The 23,458-nt window shown below is 48.9% G+C and overlaps 1 protein-coding gene and 1 long non-coding RNA gene across 5 annotated transcripts in view; one reads left to right on the forward strand and one right to left on the reverse strand.

The window, feature by feature from the left end:
- Positions 1–23,458, reverse strand: part of Itgb5 (integrin subunit beta 5) — a 115,664-nt gene that overhangs the window by 17,015 nt on the left and 75,191 nt on the right. For both annotated transcript variants that reach the window (XM_052158115.1, XM_052158114.1), the window contains exon 10: positions 12,287–12,716. In XM_052158115.1, the coding sequence (XP_052014075.1) occupies positions 12,287–12,716 (430 nt within the window). The remainder of the gene's footprint in view (positions 1–12,286; positions 12,717–23,458) is intronic.
- On the forward strand, positions 8,445–18,022 carry LOC127665618 (uncharacterized). Of its 3 annotated transcripts, none has more exons than XR_007973475.1 (6): positions 8,445–8,614; positions 9,936–9,978; positions 10,774–10,853; positions 16,076–16,152; positions 16,747–16,999; positions 17,612–18,022. It is a non-coding gene; the product is annotated as an uncharacterized LOC127665618 (long non-coding RNA). The 3 variants fall into 3 exon arrangements; XR_007973474.1 differs by having other exon boundaries at positions 17,636–18,022; XR_007973476.1 differs by having other exon boundaries at positions 16,747–16,835; positions 17,636–18,022.

The following is a 23,458-nucleotide window of genomic DNA, read 5'->3' on the forward strand; positions in this document are numbered from 1 at the left end:
AGCTCCCTCGCAGGGCTCTCGGCTGCCGCTAGATAAACTGCTGGCAACCGTTTTTCTTTACCAGGAACTCCTGAGCTCAGGGCAGCCTCCCCACACAAGGAGGCACAGTCCAGCTAGCTGATTTAAGCCAGCCCCGCTGAGAGCTGTGATGAGTACCAACCTCTCCAATCCCCCCTCTGAAGCTCAGAGTGCTCGGCCCATCCTTAGCAATCTTTGCCTACTTCCTGGCTCTGACCAGAACAGTGCCTTCCTCAGGAAGAGAGACTGAGTACCTTGCGTAGTGAGGGGAAGGCTTTGTGAACACGCAACAGAAGGATAGACAGTTTGGTCTGGCATTTAATCCCACTTAGATTAGGCCATGGGAATCTCCTCAGAATGGCTGACAGGATACTGGCAATCCGCCAGAGCTACACCTGGACCGCCTCCCAAAGGTGCTTGTGTTTAAGGCTCGTTCTCCAGGTTGGCACAACAGAGTGGGACCTAGCGGAAGGCAGTTAGGTCACCAGGGGTGTGCCCTTAAAGGGAATGTTGGGCTTTTGGCCCCCAGCCCTGATGAGGTATGCGGGCCCCTCATGCTGCCTCAACATAGGAGAGAAGGAATGAACCTAGGAATTTGGGAATGAAATTCCCCAAACCATGGCCAAAACTCTTACATTGATTTTCTTAGGCATTTTGTCACAGCGATGGAAAACTAACACAACTAGATACTACTCTACACAATGTACACACATTACCTTATTCTACCCAAGAACACTATGTGGTGAGTACAGTTACTGGTGTGGGAAATGAAAATCAGAGGGGGCCAAATAAGTTCACCATTGCTATACAGTAGGCAAGGACAGGGCTAGAGACCATATTTGCTTGACTCTGGAGTCTACAGTCTAGCTCTGGGATACAGTTCAGTGGTAGAACACTTGGCTACAGGTGTCTATACTTTTTCTTTGTTTATTTAAGATGGTGTCTCCTTGTGTATCCCTGGCTGGCCCAGAACTTATAGACATCCTCCTGTCTCTGCCTCTCAAGCACTAGGAATAAGAACAGGTACCAACTCACCTGGCATAGGGGTCTGTACCTCCTCAATGGAGAGGACAATCACGACTGATAATTAGCCTAAGGGAATTCAAGGTATGGCATCGTGAAGATGGTGTAGACCAATGCACAAGCCTGGCTCATTCCACCAGAGGCACTAAGCCAGTCTTGGCCTGCCTTATCTTCTCTGTTGAACAGGGCTGGCCGGCTGAGCTGTTATCTCCTCTACCACCACAGCTAAAGCTGATGTGTGACTCAGGCCCTGGGCCGGGAGGCTGGAACAGGCCTCAGGTTAATTAAGCTTCTGATTTAGAGAGAGTGAAGGAGAGAGCATCCAAACCAGCATGCAGCCTGGAGGGAAGGGGGGCATGTAAGTGAAAGACAGAACAGTTAAGATGGGGCTCCTTGGGGCTGAGGGGGTGAGGGTGAAGTGCGGGGTGCTTAGGCCCTGGCAGGAGCTTGGTATGACCCTTCGGGCCAAGGTACCTGAGGATGAACTTCTATTACCAGTAAGACTCAAGCCCCCAGAGTACCAGGCTTTCTCTCAGGCAGGTCCATCCTGTGTCTGCTCCAGCTTCATGGGCACGGTCTCTGTGATCTCCTCAACTGTAATGAGCCAGGCAGTGCTACACACACCTCTGCTATAGAGCTTTCGGTGGATCCGCCTCCTCCTCCTCCTCCTCCTCCTTCGCCTCCTCGTCCTCCTCCTCACAATATAACATTTGTATTTTCACCTCCTGCACAACCTGCAAGGACGTCTACCCCAGGATTCCCTCTGCATCTCCTGGAGTCCCTTCACCTGCTCCTGTTTCTCTTTCTTTTTCTAATGATTAATTTTATTTTAATTTTATGTACATTTGTGTTCTGTCCACTTGTGTGTGTGTGTGTGTGCGCGCGCGTGCGCGCGCGAGCGAGCGCAGATATAAGATCTCCTGGAATTAAATTTACAGATAGTTGTGAGCTGTCATGTGGAGCTAGGAATTGAACCTGGGTCCTTTGCAATACCAGCCAGAGCTCTTAAACACTGAGCCAGCTCTCCAGCTCTGATCCATTTCTTTAGGCATCTCAGGGTTCGGTCTGGATGTGAGCAGAGTTTCATTTTGGATCCATCACTCTGGCTGCAGTATGGCCAGCACACAGATTGGGACAGTAGAAGCAGAGATGGAGAAATGTTACGACTTCAAAGGGGCAGACAAGGCCAGCGGCAGATGGATGGAGAGGCTGGGAAGAAGGCAGGGTACAGGGCAGCTTTTAGGCTTCTGGCTCAAAGCGAGACAAAGAGACCTAGGAGAGCCCTGCTGGGGGGGAAGGACCAGCTGAGCTGGGGGGAGTTCAGCTGAGCGATCTGGGTTGTTGAGGGGTACCCCAGAGAGAACAGGTGAGGGACTTCCACCCTGGCAGCTGGCTAGAGACAGGTGGGCCAAGAGCACTGCCAGGGCACTGGAGAGGGAGATGTGGCTGAATCCAAACAGGACTGAGTTCAGGTCTGAGGGGAGGCTACCAGTGAAGATGGGGCCTGCGGACATCTGTCCTGAGAGACGTGGCTGTGAACAGAGGGAAGATGGAGGGAGCACAGAGCTCGGAAGGAGCACAGGACACGGAGGGAGCACAGGGCACGGAGGGAGCACAGGACTCGGAGGGAGCACAGAGCTCGGAGGGAGCACAGGGCACGGAGGGAGCACAGGGCACGGAGGGAGCACGGAGCTCGGAGGGAGCACAGGGCTCGGAGGGAGCACAGGGCACGGAGGGAGCACGGAGCTCGGAGGGAGCACAGGGCTCGGAGGGAGCACAGGACTCGGAGGGAGCACAGGGCTCGGAGGGAGCACAGGGCACGGAGGGAGCACGGGGCACGGAGGGAGCACGGAGCTCGGAGGGAGCTCAGGGCACGGAGGGAGCACAGAGCTCAGAGGGAGCACAGGGCACGGAGGGAGCACAGAGCTCAGAGGGAGCACAGGGCATGGAGGGAGCTCAGAGCTCGGAGGGAGCACAGGGCACGGAGAGAGCACAGGGCACGGAGGGAGCACAGGGCATGGAGAGAGCACAGAGCTCAGAGGGAGCACAGGGTACGGAGGGAGCTCAGAGCTCGGAGAGAGCACAGGGAACGGAGGGAGCACAGGGCACGGAGGGAGCACAGGGCACGGAGGGAGCACAGGGCACAGAGGGAGCTCAGAGCTCGGAGGGAGCACAGGGCATGGAGGGAGCACAGGGCACAGAGGGAGCTCAGAGCTCGGAGGGAGCACAGGGCACGGAGGGAGCACAGAGCTCGGAGGGAGCACAGGGCATGGAGGGAGCACAGGGCATGGAGGGAGCACAGGGCACGGAGGGAGCACAGAGCTCGGAGGGAGCACAGGGCACGGAGGGAGCACAGAGCTCGGAGGGAGCACAGAGCTCGGAGGGAGCACAGAGCTTGGAGGGAGGGAGCACGTTTGGTTTTCCTTCCTGACTTTCCTATTCCCTCTCTCCTACTTTCTCTTCCTCGCTTCAGACTGGAACATGTTTGAAAGCTGACCAGTCAGCGCGAATGCATACACACCTATTCTCAGCACTCACTTGGGAGAGGCAGGAGAATCAACACAGCTTTGAGGCCAGCCTGGTCTACAGAGAACATCATTCCGGGCCAGGAAGTGCTACGCCGTGCAGCACTGTCTCAAAAAACCAAACAGCTGACAGAAAACATACTTAATAGAGAGAGAGTGATGCTTGTCTTTTTGGGTACCTTATCCCGTGAGCCCTCAGATCCACACAAAATCAAACTTATGTGCACCCAGTGCCTCTCGCTACCATGGTTTCCGGCTCTCAGGAGACACTCAGGATGTGCTGCTGGACAGACCCCAAGTCCTGGGGGAAGACAGCCAACAATCACAAAACACTGAGTATCACTGACCTCCGGGCTTCAAGGTGATCCTTGACAGTTGAAATTATCAACCCAGAGGCTTTAGGGTACTGCAAAGAAGAGAACCAAGGATTCTCCTTCCTTTCCTGCAGCCATAGTCAAACAGAAATCACAGGCTTCGCACCCAGCTCTGCTCCTATGCAACGGTCCAATCTCCCAGCATGCACCTCATCTGGCAGTCACACACAGGGATGCATCCTCGGTCTCTGGGCCAGCTACTCCCGTCCTTGGCTTACTCTTGACAAAACAGCCAACTGATGGTGTTTCCCCATGAGTGGCTCTCACCCTTTGTCTTTCACGTGTCTGGACCACAAGCTCGTGTCTAAGGAGCAAACTGTGATCACTCTGACGAACCCAGGATGGCGCTGCTTCAAGCCACGGTTCTGTAATGGAGCCTGAGACTCCGTTGTTAATGGCCACCGAGCCCTCCCAAAGAATATCATTGCCTTCCTGGATGAGGCCCCTTATGTCTATGATGTCAGTATTGCAGCCATGAGGGAGACAGGGGAAGTCTGCTGTGACTGATGGAATCTAACTTAAGAGAGATGTTTAGATAAAGACTAACTGGGCACGACTTAGAAATGTGGGGCTCGCCGGGTGGTGGTGGCGGCGCACGCCTGTAATCCCAGCATTCTGGGAGGCAGAGGCAGGCAGATTTCTGAGTTTGAGGCCAGCCTAGTCTACAGAGTGAGTTCCAGGACAGCCAGGGCTACACAGAGAAACCCTGTCTCGGGAAAAAAAAAAAAAAAAACAAGTCAAAAAAAAAAAAAAAGAAAGAAAGAAATGTAGGGCTCCAGGTAGGGTAATGGCATTGAGGGTGGAGGTGAGGCAGGGTGGTGCACACCTCCCAGCTAGTCCAGAGGTGGACGCAGGAGGAACTGCTTAAGCCCAGCAGGTTAAGACCAGCCTGGATCATATAGCAAGACCTCTTTTTTTTTTTTAAAGGAACTTTAGTCTAGGTTCTGGGCCTCGGTTTCCCCAAAGTAGATAATACATATTGACCTACTCTGTGTGGCCGGTACTATTAGGAAAAAAGGCAGGTGATATAAAACAAACAAAACCTCCTCCTGCTTAGTGCTCACTAGTGATGAATGCAAAACGCTAACATCCATCTATTTCCAAGGAAACAATATCCAAGCCATAAAAGAGCTTTAAAAAGCATTCATTTATTTTATGTGCATGAGTACTTGCACAGGCGTGGTACCCAAGGGGGCCAGAAGATGGCATAGGGAGTCTCTAGAATTAGAATTATAAGTATTAGTTGCCACATAGATGCTGGGAACCAAACCCAGGCCCTCTGCAAGAGCAGCTAATGTTTTTCAACCCCAAGCCATCTCTCGAACCCTGTAAGAAATGCTTTAAAATAGTCTCCTTGCAGGATTATGCTTGCCTAAGGTCAGCTCTGTGGGCTCAAGTTGTCCCTGCCTGACTTCCGTAGCACAGGACATGGTTGTGTCCTCTTAGACTCTGTGGGGTGGGGTTGTAGATGAGCTTAGAGGTCAATGGTACCCCCAGAATATGTCCCAGAAAGAGGAAGGAAACATCCTGAGTGATTCCAGACCCCAGGGAATATTTGAATCTCAGTGGTGCTCCAAGGGCAGTGTTCCTAGGAAGGGACACTCACCTCCAAGGACACAAAGCACCGTCACATCCTGCCCCACCCCTGCCAATAATCGAGTGCACTGGAGCACCCCAAACCAGGACCAAAACAAAAACACTGGCTCATTTCCTGAGACAGGAAAGGAAAGCACACCAGGAATCACTGCTTCCACCACCAGGGGTCTCTCAGACTTCTAAACTGAAGAATGGAAATTTTTCTAACACCATTATCCTAGGATGTTTAAAGGCTAATAACACTTATACCCATATGACAGACCTAAGCACTGGCATCCTCACGGTCTCCCTAAGTTTGCATCTTTAGCTCATCAAGTGCCATTATGTTCCTCTTTAGTCTGTGGATCAGCCTGAAGGGGGAAAGTCGAGCCCGGATGAGAGGTCTTCTGTTTGAATACATCCCTCTCCAAATGGAGAAAAGACGGGGAGACCCAGCGCTTAGATCATTCTATCCTCAGAATCACCGATAGCCTGCTAAGAAGTTTCTTCTGGAAACAGGACCAGAGCAGTGAGAGAAGCAGGCACCCTGCATGGCCTGTCCCACTGCTTCTCTCTTCCAAGCTCGCAGAAACATCCAGAACACGCAGGGAGACGCTTGTGATGTTTTATACGCCCATTCTTCAACCCCAGTGGAAAATTCCAGAGGCAACAAAAACTTAGAAATTCACTCATGACTCCAAGTCCTGCATCTAGAATAACACTTGGCGTGGGGGCAACCAATGCATAACGTGTGGCAGATTCTTATTGAACAGTAGGTAGCAACATACCCAAGACAAAATGAGGAAGGCACTGCTGACATGCCCTTCGTGGCACAAGGTTCTTACCACCCCAGCTCTGACTTTCCCAGACAGCTTTCTCTAGGCACAAACTGCCAGAGGCGAGCTGACTGGACGCAAGAGCCCCAGATCATGTGATGGGAAAATTGGTACTAGAGTTCTCGATGTTTCCTATTTGGAAGAAGAAGAATCCTTTTTCATGAAGATGTGAGGGCGAGTGCCTCTGTGTGTCTACGAGGATTTATATACATGCCTGTGTGTGTGTACATGCGTAAGCTTATTTTTGACAGTAGAATCTGAATAGAACCCTCAGTGAGTTTCTGCATACAAGTTTAAATATCTGAGACGATCCTGATTCTCCTAGGAGCTTCCATGGAAAGTCTACAGGCCTTTTTGGGGTTAACTATGCCTCGATCTTGGTTCACTGACAAGGTGCTTGTCATTGCTAAGAACAGAAATCGTGACCAAGGTAACTCTTATAAAGGACAATATTTCATTGGGGCTGGCTCACACGTTCAGAGGTTCAGTCCATTATCAATGACAGGAAGCACAGCAGCGTCCAGACAGATATGGTGCTGGAGAAGAAGTCAAGAGGTCTACATCTTGTTCAGAAGGCAAAGAGAAGGAAGACTACTGTCTTCCAGGCAGCTTGGAGGACGGTCTCAAAGCCTACTCCCACAGGGACACACTTCCTCCTATAAGGCCACACCTCCTAACAGTGCCTCTTCCTGGGTGAAGCACAGTCAAATTGCCACAGGACTCTTCAAGAATTTGTCATGGAAGTTGCTTGTGGGTTGGTCCTGGCACATGGTGGTGGAGTCTGGCTATACTGAGTCATGAATTTAATCCTAGCACCTGGGAGGCAGAGAGATCTCTGTGAGTCCAGGCCAGCCACATGTTGAGAGCCTCTTGCCTAAAAACAACACAAGCAAACCCCACAAAACAAACCTCCCTAAAACACACACATAAAAACAAGGTTATACATATTATACAGAGTAAATATATTCAAATAGTTATAAAATATGTAAATCTCAATGCAATCATAGAAGATGTAGCAGTGACCAATGCCTCAGAATGGTTATCAGGCTACCGGTCTGGAGTGTGAAAGTTTATCTCTAAAGAAAGCTGGGTGGTTGGGGCTGGAGAGATGGCTCAGTGGTTAAGAGAACTGACAGTTCTTCCAGAGGTCCTGGGTTCAGTTCCCAGCAACCACATGGTGGCTCACAACCATCTGTAATGGGGATCTGATGCCCTCTTCTGGTGTGTCTGAAGACAGTGACAGTGTACTCATATACATAGAATAAACAAACAAACAGACAAATAAATCTTTTAAAAAAAGCTGGGTGATGGTGATGTATGCATTTAATCCCTATACTCTGGAGGCAGAGGCAGGTAGATCTCTGTGAGTTCAAGGTCAGCCTGGTCTAGAGTGGGAATTTTAGGACAACAAAGACTACACAAAGAAGCCCTATCTCAAAAAACTAAACCAAACCAAACAAACAAAAAGAAAAATCTGTAAGAATGGCAGGGTATACTTTTTAAAAGACAGGGTCACTCTCCAGTGGCTGGAGAGACAGTTCTGTGGTTAAGAGTGCTCAGTGTTCTCACAGAGGACACAGGTTTGATCCCCAGCACCCACAGTTTGGCTCACAACCATCTGGAACTCCCTTCCAAGGAATTGGACGCACATACATATTTGCAGGCACACACACAAGATTAAATAAACAGATAGATAAACATATTTTTTTAAACAGACAGGGTCCTACTATGCAGGCCTGACTGGTCTGGAATTTGCCATGTAGACCAAGATGGCCTTTAACTCCCAGAGACCCACTTGCCTCTGCCAGAGTACCAGGATTAAAGGTGTGTAACCTCACGCCCAGTTCTGACATTTCTCATCATCCTATTAATTTATTATTTATAGGATGCTGGCTCCGGACATTTAGGATGGCCGAGAGAGCCCCCTTCCTTGAGTTCACGGTAAAGCTGGGTAGGATGTTAATGGCAACTTCGAGGAAGAAGAGCAGAGGAATGATGAAGAGACACATGCGGTGGCTGACGGGGGAAATCACTAAACACTTCCTCTCTGGGACCAATACCCAGTTCTCCATCCACCTTCCACATATGAGAATGAAGAGTTAGGGTAGAAGTCACAGAGACTTCATTTTGTAGGCAGCAGAGCCACGCGGGGGCCTCACGCAGGCGTGTGCATCCGACTGGCCTACAGAAGTGACTGGGACCACTGGTTTGCACTGATGCAGGGCAGCCTCGCAGGACGCTCTCCCCAGAAGGCTCCTTTCAGGTCAGTACCACGGCATAACCCTCATGACCACTGACTGGGTGGCTAAGACTGACGCCTGGTTTCTGAGTAGCGGTTGGTAAGAACTTGGAGGAGAGGAGAGGACCTGATAAGCCCTGGCCTCTAGCCTGAAGTCAGAGCAGGAGGAAGAGATAGCCAGTGAAAGGCATGCTGTGCAGGACTATTACCGATTGAACTACGCAGTAACTCTTTCCTTCGCATTTAAAGCTCAGCTTACTTCTGAGTCTTATTTTTCACCCAGATTCCCTAGTTTACCTGCCAGGCTGCAAAACTTGACTCTGCTGCTTTCAGAGGAAAAATAGTTCCCACTAACTGCCCCCTTGCCCATAGTTCACCCACGCACCCTTGTGCCCCACCTTTTTGGAATGCAGACTATCTGTCCAGAGAGGTTATTTCTGGAAGCCCTACTTAATCTCTGTAAATCAAGAGATATTTTTCTAGGCATACCTGGATGATGTTGTCCTGGACGGTGTTTCATTTGGCAAGAAGTAAGGAACCAAGAACTGAGCCTTTAATCACAGGAGTCTTTTCGGCTACAGAGGCCTGTCAGAGCTGTTTTAAGTCTACCAAGATCTGTTTCTTGGATACTGGGAAAGATGCCTCAAGTTTCAGATTCCCATTTTCATCTCTGAGAAGGAACTCTGGGTGTTGCTTGGTTCTCTCAATATCTACCACACAACAAAGTAGGATATGTATTTGCAAAGCCCTATTGCAATGTACTGGGGGGAGGGGCTCACAGTTACAAGACCAAAAAAAGGTTTGGCTCAAAATTTTACAGTTGATTAGATTATAAATTTCTCATTCTAAGAGACCCAAGAGGCAGGTTCGCCATGAGATTATTAAATGTAAAATCTCAACAGCTTCCTCCAAGAGTGTGACCCAGAGCGCAGGAGATAACCATTAGGGACACAGATCGCCAAGCAGCACAAAGTCTGAACGAGTCTCTTTTACTGCATTAGAAATAACTGAACAGACCCCACCCCTTCTCACATTTAAAGAAACAATGAAGGGTCAACACCTTCCAAGAATCAGAAGAATAGAAGTGAGCCCAAGGGCCTCATAAAACTCCCGTTACACACGGAAATTGTTTAGGGACAGAACTATTCTGTAAATTACTTCTCCTAGAGACCAGAGGAGGGCCACAGCGAGGTCCTGAGCGCAGAGGCCATGGTGATGTGTCAGGAGAACAGTAACAACTGCCCAACTGCTTCCAGACCTGGTCTCGGTTGCTTCACTGCTCATTTTGATGATGGAAAAAGCCCTCCCAATCCCAAATTCTTTTGCCTTTTTTCTCTCACAACAGGGGTCAAGGACTGCAAGACCTGCAGAGGAAGCACTAGATAAATGTAAGGAGCTTATCAGGTGTCCCCATGGGTTCTGGCCCTAAGTCTGTCTCAGCAAATTCTTCCAGTACACTGCCCAACCCCTGTCCCCAACCACCACCATCACCCTAAGACAGACCTCAACCACATGACCCACTTCCAGGATGGGCCGCAGAGGCCAGGGGTAAGGAGAAGTGCTAGAGACTGCTGAGGTGGATGGTTTGAGAGCCTGAGTCAGCGCCTTCAGGGGCCGAGTGTTAGGAAATCGGCTTCTCTCCCATAAAAACCCCAAAAGGAGCAGCTATCCCACTCACCTAAACTAAAGCAGTGTGTGCAGCTCAGGGACACCGAAACTGGAGGGAGGAACGGCGCACCACTGCTCAGCTGTGTCTGAAAGGAGCCAGATGGTTTGAGACAAGGAGGCACGAGGTGCCCTTCCCTGCAGGAGCATATGTCACTAAGCCCTGTCTGGAGCTGTGTTTGCTCTAAGCTCATCTTAATTGAACCGATTCCACAATGACCTAAGTGCAGAAACCTCTTTCTCTGGGAAGACCTGGAGTGCTTTAACAATTCAGCTAGTGTGGCTTTTAAAGGAAAGATCTGGTGAGGTATACAACGATAGAAGGGTCAAAATGTTCTGATCAACAGTTTACTAAATACTTCAAGCTACGTTCTGGAGTACAGGGAGGGTGAACTATAGGACACAGAGTCATATGCAGACACCAGTGATAATTCAAGGAGCAGTTTGGAAGGAGAGAAACTAACCTCTTAGGATGAGGAAAATGTAGATGACTTTAAACACTGCTTTCTACCATTCAGAACATTCTAGATTTGAGAAGAATCCTTCTGCTCTCTGGAAAAGCAGTTCTCTTGACAACGCAGAGAGCGGGACAGAGGAGGTAAGAAAAGGGCCCCCTGACGGGTTTGCCAGATGGTCTCCATCAATCCTGAACACCACAGACAGAGACAGCACAGTCTGACCACACTCGCACCAACTTCCTGTTTTCCAAGTTAAGGGCTGAGTGTAACTGTGTGTGTTACGGGGGAACACCCTATCTTAGGAAGTTAGTGCGCTGTTCGTCCACATGGGAGCTTCAGATCTTGCTATCCCTCTGGAGTCTGAATCCATGGCCCATGAGAGTCTCGAGGTCACAGGGTTAGACGTGCAAATGGAAAAGACCATCCAGGTGCTTTCAGACACATGCCTTGGCAGAACTCTGCTGTTCTGGTTCTGGTGGTTAGGTAAAAAAGTATGTTGACTCAGGCTCAGAATCCCCAACGTCTTAGCTTTTTCCCTCAGAGTCCACTTGTGCACCCTGCACCGACTGCCCCGTGCCCGTTCGGCCTGTGCTCACTAAAGCTCCTGGTTTATGTCTCTTTCCATTCCCAAAGTAATGTTGGCCCAGTCTTAGAGATGGGAAAACCAATGTCCAAGAACGGCCAAGTGTCTGGCTATTAAACTGTGCAGATGGATTTGCACGGGCAAATCCGCTCCCGAACAACACGGGCTAAGCAGCCTTCTGGAGCAAACACATTCCCAAGGGTTATAGCTGACTCCTGATTTCAAGAGAAAAACTCTGTAAAATACTACTACTAATACAACCAGGGCGAGGGCGTCTGTTGTGACTAAGGGGAGCAGAAACTCCATCCCACCATGCTGGAATTCTTTAAGCACAGCCCCCCAGGACCCACGGGCTCAGCCGGACACTGCCAGCTCCCAGGGGTATGGCTCTGACCTAGACAGCCAGTGTCCTCCTCCTTTTGTGGCTGGGTACATTCGGGCTCATTTCTCACAACTCCATACCTGCAGCAACCCATCCCACAGTTTCTGTGAACCTACCCAGAAGCATCTCACGAACACCAGGGAACCACCACTCTGACGATGGGTCCCAGAGGATAGCGATCTTTCCGCCCCACCTTAATCCATGACGCCTATGTCCTATGCTTTACACAACTACAGTTTGGAACACTTCAATTCCACCACTCTCACGTGCTCACGCTTCATAGGAAATCTCTGTGTACGGGAAGCCTCCTCTCCTCCCCGCCTCTGCAAGCCTACCACCCACCCACCTGTCTGCCCATCGGTAACCATGGGTAACCTCCCACAGTGCCACCTCATCATGTCCCGCCAGAACGGATCCACAACAGCTGCTCCCTCAGACTTGATGCTTATATTCCACACGAGGGCACCCACCCTGTGCCTCAGGAAGGCAGGGCTTGGCTTTGCGCACCCTTGACAACCCGAGACACAACCCGAGAAAGGCAGGGTTTGGGTCCACATAATATCCAGCCCTGGGTATGGCTCAGAACAAAGGCAGTGGCAGGAGCATACCTGAGCATAGGACGCCCTTGTTCCTGGCGCAGGAAAAGCTGTCACACTCGCAGAAGGGCCCATAGATCCTCCCGAACTCACTCTCGAAGCAGGCGCACTGGTTGCAGCTACATTCCCCACGTCCACTGCACAGAGGCTTGCCTTCCGCCTCCCGGCACAGGTTCTGGTACCCACTCTGGTTCTCTCCCTCCTGGCACTCGCACCTAGTACCCAGGTAACTGGGGTCACACTCGCACAGCCCGCAGATGTAGGTTCCGTTCCCACTGCATCTGGCGCTGTTGGGCTCCAGCCCGGTGCTACAGCCGCATGTGCAGTTGTAGGCGACTTCCACCTGCAGACTGTCCCGGAAGCCCACGGGCCTCAAGGTGAAAGACTGGGCTGTATGTCTGCCAGGGCAGCTCCGAGCCTCCACAGACACTTCAAAGGATGCCTGGGGGTAGAAGGAAAAGAGACAGCATAGACATAGCATGTCAGGGCTCCTACCCATTGGGAGGCATAGCTAGATATAGCCTTTATGAATACTATGTAGTCAAGTATACAGGTGAAACCCCAGTAGGAACAGAGAGCCAACAATCTTTATGGAGAAGAACAGTTGGTTATACTAATGTTCAATAGGAATTAGGCATTATATGAGAACACTGTCGCTGTCTTCAGACACACCAGAAGAGGGCACTGGATCACATTACAGATGGTTGTGAGCTACCATGCGGTTGCTGGGAATTGAACTCAGGACCTCTGGAAGAGCAGTCTGTGCTCTTAACCTCTGACTCATCTCTCCAGGCCAGGCATTGGTCTCTTTAAAAAAAAATATTTCTTTTTACTTCATGTGCATTGGTGTTTGTCTGTCTGTGTGTGTGTATGTGTGAAGGCATCAGATTCCTTGGAACTGGAGTTATAGACAATTGTGAGCTGCCATGTGTGCACTGGGAATTGAACCTGGGTCCTCTGGATGAGCACCCAATGCTCTTCGCTGCTGAGCCATCTCTCCAGCGTCCCCATGGCCCCCAGTGGGTCTTTACTGTCCATTCTCATCATCTTTGGGACCCTGAGGGGAGGGGCTCTGAAGAAATGCACGAGGAGCAAGCTCTACACGACTCTTGCTCTCCACCCCAGCTCCACTTGTATCCCATCCTCGTCCCCCCACCACTGTACACATCTCTCCTCCCATCTCAGAAGCCATTCACTCAACCAGCACTTACTGTCTATGCCAGGCACCACTTGGCATGAGGTGCAGGGGCAGAGAGCAGCCACCTGACTGACCCCAGTAAAGAGGTCTGTTCCTCTGCTGGAGAAGGGAAAGGCAAGGCCTAAATGTCCTCTCTCATGCCCCAGCCCCGGTGCCCTGCAAGGATGGTTCTCACAGCTCTATCTTGATTAACAAGGCCACAGTTCTGAAACTGTAAGGGATACTCAACTGCCTGAATAACTATCACACACAGTGGCACTTGGAAGGATGGACAGATGGACAATTGGTTGATTTCGGGAACCAATCAACTAAATTAGCTGATTTAGTTGTTTCTAACTTTAGAGTTTCTTACAGGCTGCCGTGGAAGCAGACAGCAAGGTAGACCTAGCAGGGTGGCACAGGACACCACCTTGTCTGTCAGCTGCTCACAAGTCTGGAGCAGAAGGGAAGCTCTCTTTGATTCTTTCAGGAGTCAGAACATGACACCATACCTACTCTGCCTCTCCCTCCTCAGAGGAAGGAGCTGTGGGGGGGAAGGGATCAGCAGAGATGCCTCAGAACAAGCCACAGAAATGCAGACAGGCAGGTGAACGGTGACAGAACCTCCCGGAGACACACGCCCCTGGAAGTGGGGATCCCTTCCTCTAGCAGACATACCTGGCTACTCCTCCAAGTGGCCCCTTATATCTGAGTGATGTCTTTGTTTCTCAAGACTCCTCAGATCATTCTGGGCTTCAGAATGGGCTAGGTAGCTCTGTACGTCAACCTTAAATGGCTTTTTAACAGCTGCCCTCACTTGAAGGCGTCAATGACATCAGAGGGATTGTGAATTTGTCTGGTTACATAGTAAGTGGGGGTTGTGCTCACCTAGAACAGACCTGCACTCTCCTAGCATTATCACCTCCTAGAAGGGGAACAGAGAAGATGTTCAAATATAGATCTGGGCAGAAAGCTTGGCGGTGGTGGCGCACAGCTTTAATTCCAGTACCTGGAAGGCAGAGGCAGGCAGATCTCTGTGAGTTTGAGGACAGCCTGATTTACATAGCTAGTTCCAGCACAGCCAAGGCTACATATAGAAAACCCTGTCTCAAAAGACAGACAAACCAAAAAAAAAACACAACAACTGGGCAGAGAGATGGCAGCCTGACTCAATCCAGAGACAGCATGGCGATGACCCCCAAAGTGACAGCCGTAGACTTTTCCAAATTCTCTGCCCTGGACTAGAAATGTGCTGAGCTTGCACACAGACAGGGTTTAAGCGCTGAGCCTCAGCAAAGTTATCTATGGGGCCATGAAGAATGCAGGGAGGCAGAGCCTTTGAGGGCCTGATGCCATCCCTTCCCTGTGATCTGCAGGAAGCTGCTACTTTCTGCCGCTTTCCATGTCTAGTAAATGAAAAGCTGGATGCATATAATAAACTACAAAGGAGAAACCTGCCACAGAGCAGAAGGCACTGCGCTGTGAGACTCCAGGGGATGCAACCTTCCCCATGCAGACCCCCCTAGTCAAGGGAGAAAGGAAGGAATTAAGGAGAGGGGGAAGGAAAGGGAGAGGGGGAGATACACCGAGAGAAACAAACTCTTCAACCTTGCCCACAGGATAAGTGGAGGTGCTAGGAGCCTGTGAGATGGAGCTGGTACATGGAAACTGTCTGCCTGGCTGAGAAGTCAGGGTTCCAGTTTCAGTCAAGGCTTCTATCCAGTGGAGGTGCTTACTATCTGCCTGCCTTGCTGATAACTGTCTGATAACCAGAGAGAGGCATTGTCTGTTCCAGCCAAGGGCTCTAGGCTCCTGCTGTTAGGAGGAATGCTATTAAAAAGCCTGTCCTGCTAGGGACAGTAAGTAGGTCTGTTTTGCTCACCACCCCATCCCCCATTACCATTCTGTTTTCCTACTGGATTAGCAAAGAACCCAGAGAGGCTAGGAGGCACTGGGAATTCCTTGGCTACCCTCTCTTGGTGGCTGAAGTCTCAGGATAAGCACTGATACTGAGGGCTGCCCAGGTCCTGGAGACTTTCCAGGTTCCCATTCCAAGACTCAGCCTGGAGGAAGATCACAGCTGCTGCAGCCGTCCTGACCAGACTGGTGATTCAACTTCATGGGGATGATTCTGGTCCTCCAAGGGGAGCCCACCCTTTCAAAAGAGGAGTTGCCCAGACTCCACACAAACTCCCCAACCCCAGGGTTCTGCAGATGCCAAGTCCACTCAGCTCTTAATAAAACAAAGAGCTGAGGAAGGCTCAAAGTCCAGGGCTCAGAGGAGTGGACAAGGGCGGCAGTGGGTGGGGAGGTGGGGGTGGGGGCGGAGGGGGCAGGGGGGCGGCCGGGGAGGGGCAGCATGTATGCCATGAGTAGCTCTAACAGTAGCTCACTGGGTCCTTTGTGCGGGCTGCTAATGCTAGCTGGACAGCTGGCCACTGGCATACTGATTTGTCCAAGTTAGTTCTTTAGCCTGTGAGCTCCTAAGGTGTAGATCCACTCAGCAGGGCTTGCTGGTGAATGGACAGGGTAGGGTAGGTAGAGGAGCGCCTAAGAACTTAGAGAAGGGAACCTCACCAGATACAAGGCTTCGGGCTTTAATTTAAGGCTGGTTTCTCTTTCAGGACAACCTTGTTTCACCGACTGCCAAGTCTTCTGTTTTTTAATCACAAAACCACCCCTGTATGTAAACAACCACAAGGTACTGCCTGCCTCTCCCTCACCTGCACAGGAAGCTACTATTACAAGAAGTGAGATCTACTTAGTCCAACTGTCCCAATGCTGCCTTGTTCTCAACAGGCTCCACTGTTGTCCCCAGGCTAGACCCTGAAGTCCCTGCTCACAGCTGAACTGTTTTCCTAACCCCTAGAGTCTCAGAGTCTTTGGTCACCATCCCCTGATCCTTTCTAACTTGTGACACCCAGGAAAGAACCTACTGGCAAGCGGTGGCCAGGCCTGTCAGTCTGACACATGCACAAGTGTCCTACTAGTGCAGGGCAGCTATTGTCCCTCAGTCCCCAACCTATTTCTCTCAATGCCATGATCATCAGTCTCAGCAGCTCTCTGACCCCTCCCTCTCCAGCCACAAAGGGCGGTGCTCTTCAGTCCCTAGCAAATTCTCTCACCCACAGCATTCTTCTCGCTTTATTCTCAAGGAGAGTCTCCATTGTCCCTGTGGGTCTCAGCTCTTCCAGCCTAGCCCTCTCCTTTACCAGGCTGTCCTTCCTTGGTTACAAGGACGATCCACTTGCATAAGCACTCCATCTACTCTGACTCTGTCTCCTCATTTTTGCAGCCTAGTGAGCAGAACACCAGTACATTAAACATTTACCAAACAGTAGATCTCAGCACAGTCACCAGCAAGATGGGACATCCATCCCTGTGGTAAGCACTGAGTAGGAGACCTGGCTGCCAAAACACAGACTCTTGGAAGAGTACAACCTTCAGGGGCCTCTTAGGAGCATCACACAGGTGTTGTTTGGAAGTGTGCCCCCTCTGTCTCACAAACAGGAGGAAGTGCAGGACTCTCCCAAGCACATACATACCCAGTAAGTAAGTAAGTAAGTAAGTAAGTAAGTAAATAAATAAATAAATAAATAAATAAATAAATTGAGGCTACTAGCAAGGACAGGGCTCTCTGTTATTCTCTCTCTCTCTCTCTCTCTCTCTCTCTCTCTCTCTCTCTCTCTCTCTCTCTGTGTGTGTGTGTGTGTGTGTGTGTTTTCCTGGATTTCTATTCAGAAGACTCTGAGCTCAGTTTTATTGCTGTCTTAAACTCTTTAACATTTTTTAAAAGTTATGTGTAAGTCAGGCATGAGGCTCACACCTTTAGTCCTAGCATTCAGGAGGCAGAAGCAGGTGAATCTCTGAGTTCAAGGCCAGCCTGGTCTACAAAGCAAGTTCCAGGACAGTCAATGCTACACAGAGAAACCTTGCCCTGAAAAACACTAAAGTAACTAATTAATTTAATTACGTGTATGTATGTGCAACTATGTGTGGGTGTGTGCGTATGTGAGGTAGGTTCCCTCAGAGTCCAGAAGATGGTACTGGGTCCCGAGGAGCAGGACTTATGGGCAGTTGTAAGCCACCCAACAGAAGTGACTGAACTCAGGTCCTCTACAAGAGCAGTATGCACCCTTAACCTTAACCCATCTCTTCAGCCCCTTAAAATTCTTAATCTTCAGAGCTCCCATGTCATTGCTCTGGATTCAAGACAGTCCAGGAAGACCTACTCTCATGATCTGCACAACCCTGGTGGACAGGACACACCCAGCCCAGAAGAAGAGCGCCTCTGTGCAGACATCCACGCCCAGACAACAAAACCTACACAGCTCTAGCCAGAGAGGCCATGTGACTGTGGCCTGTGGACACTGGGACAATGCTGAGACAAAGAGAAGACAAAGGGCCAGCGGAGAGGCTTGCCTGAGGACCTGCTGCGACTTCCATAGGGCTATGGCCACTGGATCCCAAAGATGGGCCAAAGGCGGCTTTGGTGGTGAAAATACTGTCTTTATTATGGTTTCAAGTGAGCTAAAAATCATCCTGTTACAACAGAGATTTCTCAATACTGAGGACAGCTTCCATTTAAAATCTTTTTTTACCCCCTGATTTCCAGACATCAGATTTCCTAAGCTCTCCCAGCCACACAAATAAAAGCTGTGCACAAGTGTGTGGGATGGTGAATGGTAATGATTCCACCCCAAGTCTCTGAAGCTTTCTCTACACTGTGCCTGAGGCCTACAGAGAAGGCCTAGGCTGTGGCATTGTTAGTGATTTGGGTCCTGCTGCCTGCTGTCCACTGGCAGTGGGACCTGGGGCCAGTTTCTCAGGCTCCTCTTTGAGCCCCAGGTTTTGAGCCCACACATTAACATGGAGAAATACAGTTAACTGCAAAGCTGCGGGAAGAGACAGAAACCAGGGGCTTGGCTAGATGGCTCAGCGGGGAAAGGTGCTTGCTGTTCAGCCTGAGGATCTGGGTTCAATTCTGGGGACCCATACAGTGGAACAGAACCCACTGAATGGATCCCAACCCAGGGCGGCGGGGATTAACAGGACTTAATCTGGGTGAGCTTGGGTAGGCCATTCCCATCCTAGAGTCCGCGGCTGCCTATCAATCAGCAGTACAGTATTCTGTCCCTACCAATGTTGTTGTGAACTCAATGACAAGGACACAAAGGCACCACTCTCTGGAGGCTGTGGCCCATCACCACACTGTGGTGGAAGGGGTCATGAGTGTCAGGAGGTGTTGCGTGTGTGCTATAGAACAGGAAGCCTTAGCTCTGCGCTTTCAGTTCATTAATTCTGTGTTAGATTCCCTGGTCTGTCACATGAGTAACAATGTCTTTCTTGCAGGAAACTGAGAGGGGAACAGAGAAATATCCGCTGTCCAGTCTGTCCACCGTGGGGTGAAGTGTATCTTCTCTGTACTCCATGAAGGACCCCGACCGTGGGATCCTTGCAGTTTCCCTACGTTTACTTTAGGCAGTAGGAACAGACCTCAGATCCACTCCGCCTCAGGGCGGCATTTTCAACAAGCCCCAGTTCTCTTGCTGTTTATTTCTAACCTATTCATTTTGACATCTGCTTGTCACTTTTGCTTCTAAAAAGACTCCACTCCAAGCAGTGTGATGGGAAGAGAGAAACTGTTACCTCTGGGGTTCCAAAGATCGACTACCACAGCCCCAGCAGGCACGCCACTTAAGACACTTAAGCTTTTATATTACTTTTCTATTGGGGTGGAGTCAGGGGTCCAGAGGTATGGCACATACACGCAGGTCAGAAGACAGTTTTCCGAGTGGGTTCTCTCCTTCCACAACTCAAGTCCCAAGGACTGAACTCAAGTGGTCCACGGGGCGTGGCAACAAGTGCTTTGTCTCTCTGAGCCATCTCACCCTCCCTTAGCAGGACATTTGGTTTTTTCTTTTTAGGCACAGACTCATTCTGTAGCCCAGGTTAGCTCAGAACTCACTGTGCACATGAGATTCTATTATAAAAAAACAACCAACCAAAAGTACTATCAGAGCACATTCCCTTTGTCCTATTAATACTCTAAACTAAATAAGATACTAATTATAATTAACTAATCAATCATAACCCAGTTTTAAAAACTATTTTTAAATCTTAGCTTTCCTGTTTTATAAAAGAGGCCATTTGCTCCAGCTCTGTGACCTTTTCCTATTTGATAAACAGGCCTGCCAACGGCCTATAAACACAGGCAGACGATATATGTCTGGTTGTGTTGGTAAAAATGTTGGTAAAAGCCTGTCACCCCATCCCTTATAGGAAGCACGTTCATAAATCTGTCTGACCACAGATGCCCAGTGTCACTGAGCCACACATCCCATGCAGATAAGAACCGTAGAATTTACTCACGTGTTCTTTTTCTAGTCATGGCTGCCTACTTCCTAACATTTCCAGAACTTCCTGCTCCGCTTTTCCCTTACATTTATTTGTTATTTATTTGGGCATGGGGTGCACACTGCACTGCACCTGTGTGGAGTCTGAGGACAGCTCGTGGGAGTCAGTTCTTTCCTTCCACTATGTGGTTCCAGGGATCAAACTTGGGTCATCACTAGGCTTGGCAGCAACCCTAAGCCATCTCACCAGCTACAACTATCGCTTTAAACTCCACGACTTCAACAGGACTTCTGTTTTTTCTTAAATCATCTTGATTAAGAAATCACTAAGTCAGACGGTGGTGGTGCACGCCTGTAATCCCAGCACTCTGGGAGGCAGAGGCAGGCGGATTTCTGAGTTCGAGGCCAACCTGGTCTACAGTGTGAGTTCCAGGACAGCCAGGGCTATACAGAGAAACCCTGTCTCAAAAAAACCAAAAACCAAAATCCCTCCCCCCCCCACCCCGGCCTCTGCCTAAGGAAAAGAAATCACTATAGGGGTTGGATAGATGGCTCAGCGGTTAAGAGCACTGCCTGTTCTCCCAGAAGTCCTGAGTTCAGTTCTCACATGGTGGCTCACAACCATCTGTGATGGAATCCAAAGCCCTCTTCTAGTGTGTCTAAAGACAGCAACAATGTATTCACATATGTAAGATAAATAATTTTTTTTATTAAAAACAAGCAATCACTATAATTTATCTAAAGAATATAAACACAACTTTTGACAAGTATTCAAGTTTTATTTAAAGAGTCTCTTTAATGGTTCCAGAACAATTGGATACAATTGATACAATTGTACACTAATGTGCTGAAGGCAGGGAGTATCACCATTTCTATTGGGTCTGCAAGAATTTAAGCACTAAAACCATTTTCTATTTGCACAAACAGAAGATAGAGTGGAAATTAAGTTGAAAGCATATCACTTTGCTCTTTGAACACCTTCTGAGTTTGTAATGACTCTCCCAATAAACTGACCTTTTCAAGTTGGTAAAAGCAAAATGTATTTGAGGAAATCTATCTGGGAGAACCATAGGATTCTTAGTTATTAGGGTCCCCACAGTCTCACCTTCCAGATTGGATTTGAACTGCCTCATTTGGGGGTAGGGTGCCACCACTGGATTGTGAAAAGGTGGGACCCAGTTCTTTGTGTGGTGTTAAGTGGGTGAAGACCCATTTAACATGGAAAACAGGGAGGAAGAGAGAAGAGGCTAGAAAGTCCAGGCTAGATGTAAGCAGATATTCCCCCATCTTCCTGAGGCAGGGGAGTGCTGGGTTATTACTATCTTACCTGGCAGTAGTGCCCAGAAGATGCTCAGATACTCTGAAGTATACAAGGAAACTTTCCCTCACTCTATTTTCTAAGGAAAGGAATGGTCACCAAAACTCATCAGAAGGGGCTAGAGAAATGGATGGCTCAGAGGACAAGAGTTCAATTCCCAGCATGCATGTAAGGTGACCACTACCACCTATAACTCTAGCTCTAGGTCAGAGCCTCTACGAGCACCTCCACTCATGTGTATATACTTAGCATAATTAAAAATAATAAAACATGGGGCTGGATTTGCACCAGGGAGCCGGGAGACTCCACAGCCTTCTGTGCATAGCCCACCAGGAGGGAGTGATCTCCCAGCAGGCTTTCACTTTTGAGCGCAGAGGTAAGATCTCTACCTTCTCTTCTCTCTGGAGGGGACCCAGCTAGGAGCACACAACGCCTAAGATCAGTGGGGCAGCTGGGACTGAAGTCTTCCTGCCTGCCACCATTTGCACCCAGGAACCTGGAAACTCCAGTCTTCTGTGCATAGCCCTCCAGGAGAGAGAGATCTCTTAGCAGTGCTTTCACTTTTGAGCTCAGAGGAGTAAGGACACAGGCTCATAGACCCACAGGACGAACAAACTCCAGCCAGAGACAAGAATACCAACTAGCACCAGATGGTGAAAGGCAAGCACAAGAACCCTACCAACAGAAACCAAGGCCCCATGGCAACATCAGAAGCCAGTTCTCCTACCACAGCGAGTCCGGGATACCCTAACACACGGAAAAGCAAGAGTTGGATTTAAAATCGTATCTCATGATGCTGACAGAGGGCTTCAAGAAAGACTTAAATAACTCCCTTAAAGAAATACAGGAGAACATCGGTCAACAGGTAAAAGCCCTTAAAGAGGAAACACAAAAATTCCTTAAAGAAATACAGGAGGTCATGGGCCAACAGGCAGAAGCCCTTAAAGAAGAAACACAAAAATCCCTTAAAGAATTACAAGAAAACACAATCAAGTGAAGGAACTGAACAAAACCATCTAGGATCTAAAAGTGGTAGTAGAAACAATAAAGAAATCACAAAGTGAGACATCTCTGGAGATAGAAAACCTTGGAAAGAATTCAGGAGTCACAGATGCAATAATCAACAACAGAATACAAGCGATAGAAGAAAGAGCCTCCGCTGCTCAAGATACCATAGAAAACATTGACTCAACGGTCAAAGAAAATGCAAAATGCATGCATAAAACTGGTAACTCAAAACATCCAGGAACTCCAGGACACAATGAGAAGACCAAACCTAAGGATTATAGGTATAGATGAGAGCGAGGATTTACATCTTAAAGGCCCAGTAAATATCTTCAACAAAATGGTAGAAGAAAACTTCCCTAACCTAAAGAAAGAGATGCCCATGAATGTACAAGAAGCCTTCATAACTCCAAACAGACTGGACCAGAACAGAAAATCCTCCCAGCACATAATAATGAAAATACCAAATTCACTAAACAAAGAATATTAAAAGCATTAAGAGAAAAAAAGGGCAAGTAACTTTTTTTTTGGGGGGGGGGGGTTTCCGAGACAGGGTTTTGCTGTGTAGCCCTGGCTGTCCTGGAACTCACTCTGTAGACCAGGCTGACCTCGAACTCAGAAATCTGCCTGCCTCTGCCTCCCAGAGTGCTGGGATTACAGGCGTGCGACACCACCGCCCGGCGGGCAAGTAACTTATAAAGGCAGACCTATCAGAATCACACCAGACTTCTCACTAGAGACAATGAAAGCTAGAAGGTCCTGGGCAGACCTCATACAGACCCTAAGAGAACACAAATGCCAGCCCAGGCTACTATACCCAGCAAAACTCTCAATCATCACGGATGGAGAAACCAAAATATTCCATGATAAAACCGAATTTGCACAATATCTGTCCACAAATCCAGCCCTACAAAGGATAATTGATGGAAAATGCCAACACAAGGAGGGAAACTACACCCTAGAAAAAGCAAGAAAGTAATCTTCTTGCAACAAACCCAAAAGAAGATACCCATACAAACATAAAAATAACATAAAAAATAACAGGAAGCAACAATCACTATTCCCTAATATCTCTTAACAACAATGGACTCAACTCCCCAATAAAAAGACATAGACTGATGAAATATTTCTCATGTAAATCTTCAATTTTATCAGAAAATGTTTGTAATTCCCCTTTTAATTAATTTAGTAATTTCTTTTATGTCTACCATTTTATCTGCATTATTTTTCATGATCATCTTCATTTTTTTTTTTTGGTTTTGTTTTTGTTTTTCGAAACAGGGTTTCTCTGTATAGCCCTGGCTGTCCTGGAACTCACTCTGTAGACC

Source organism: Apodemus sylvaticus, chromosome 15 (genome assembly GCF_947179515.1).
Source record: "Apodemus sylvaticus chromosome 15, mApoSyl1.1, whole genome shotgun sequence".
NCBI lineage: Eukaryota > Metazoa > Chordata > Mammalia > Rodentia > Muridae > Apodemus > Apodemus sylvaticus.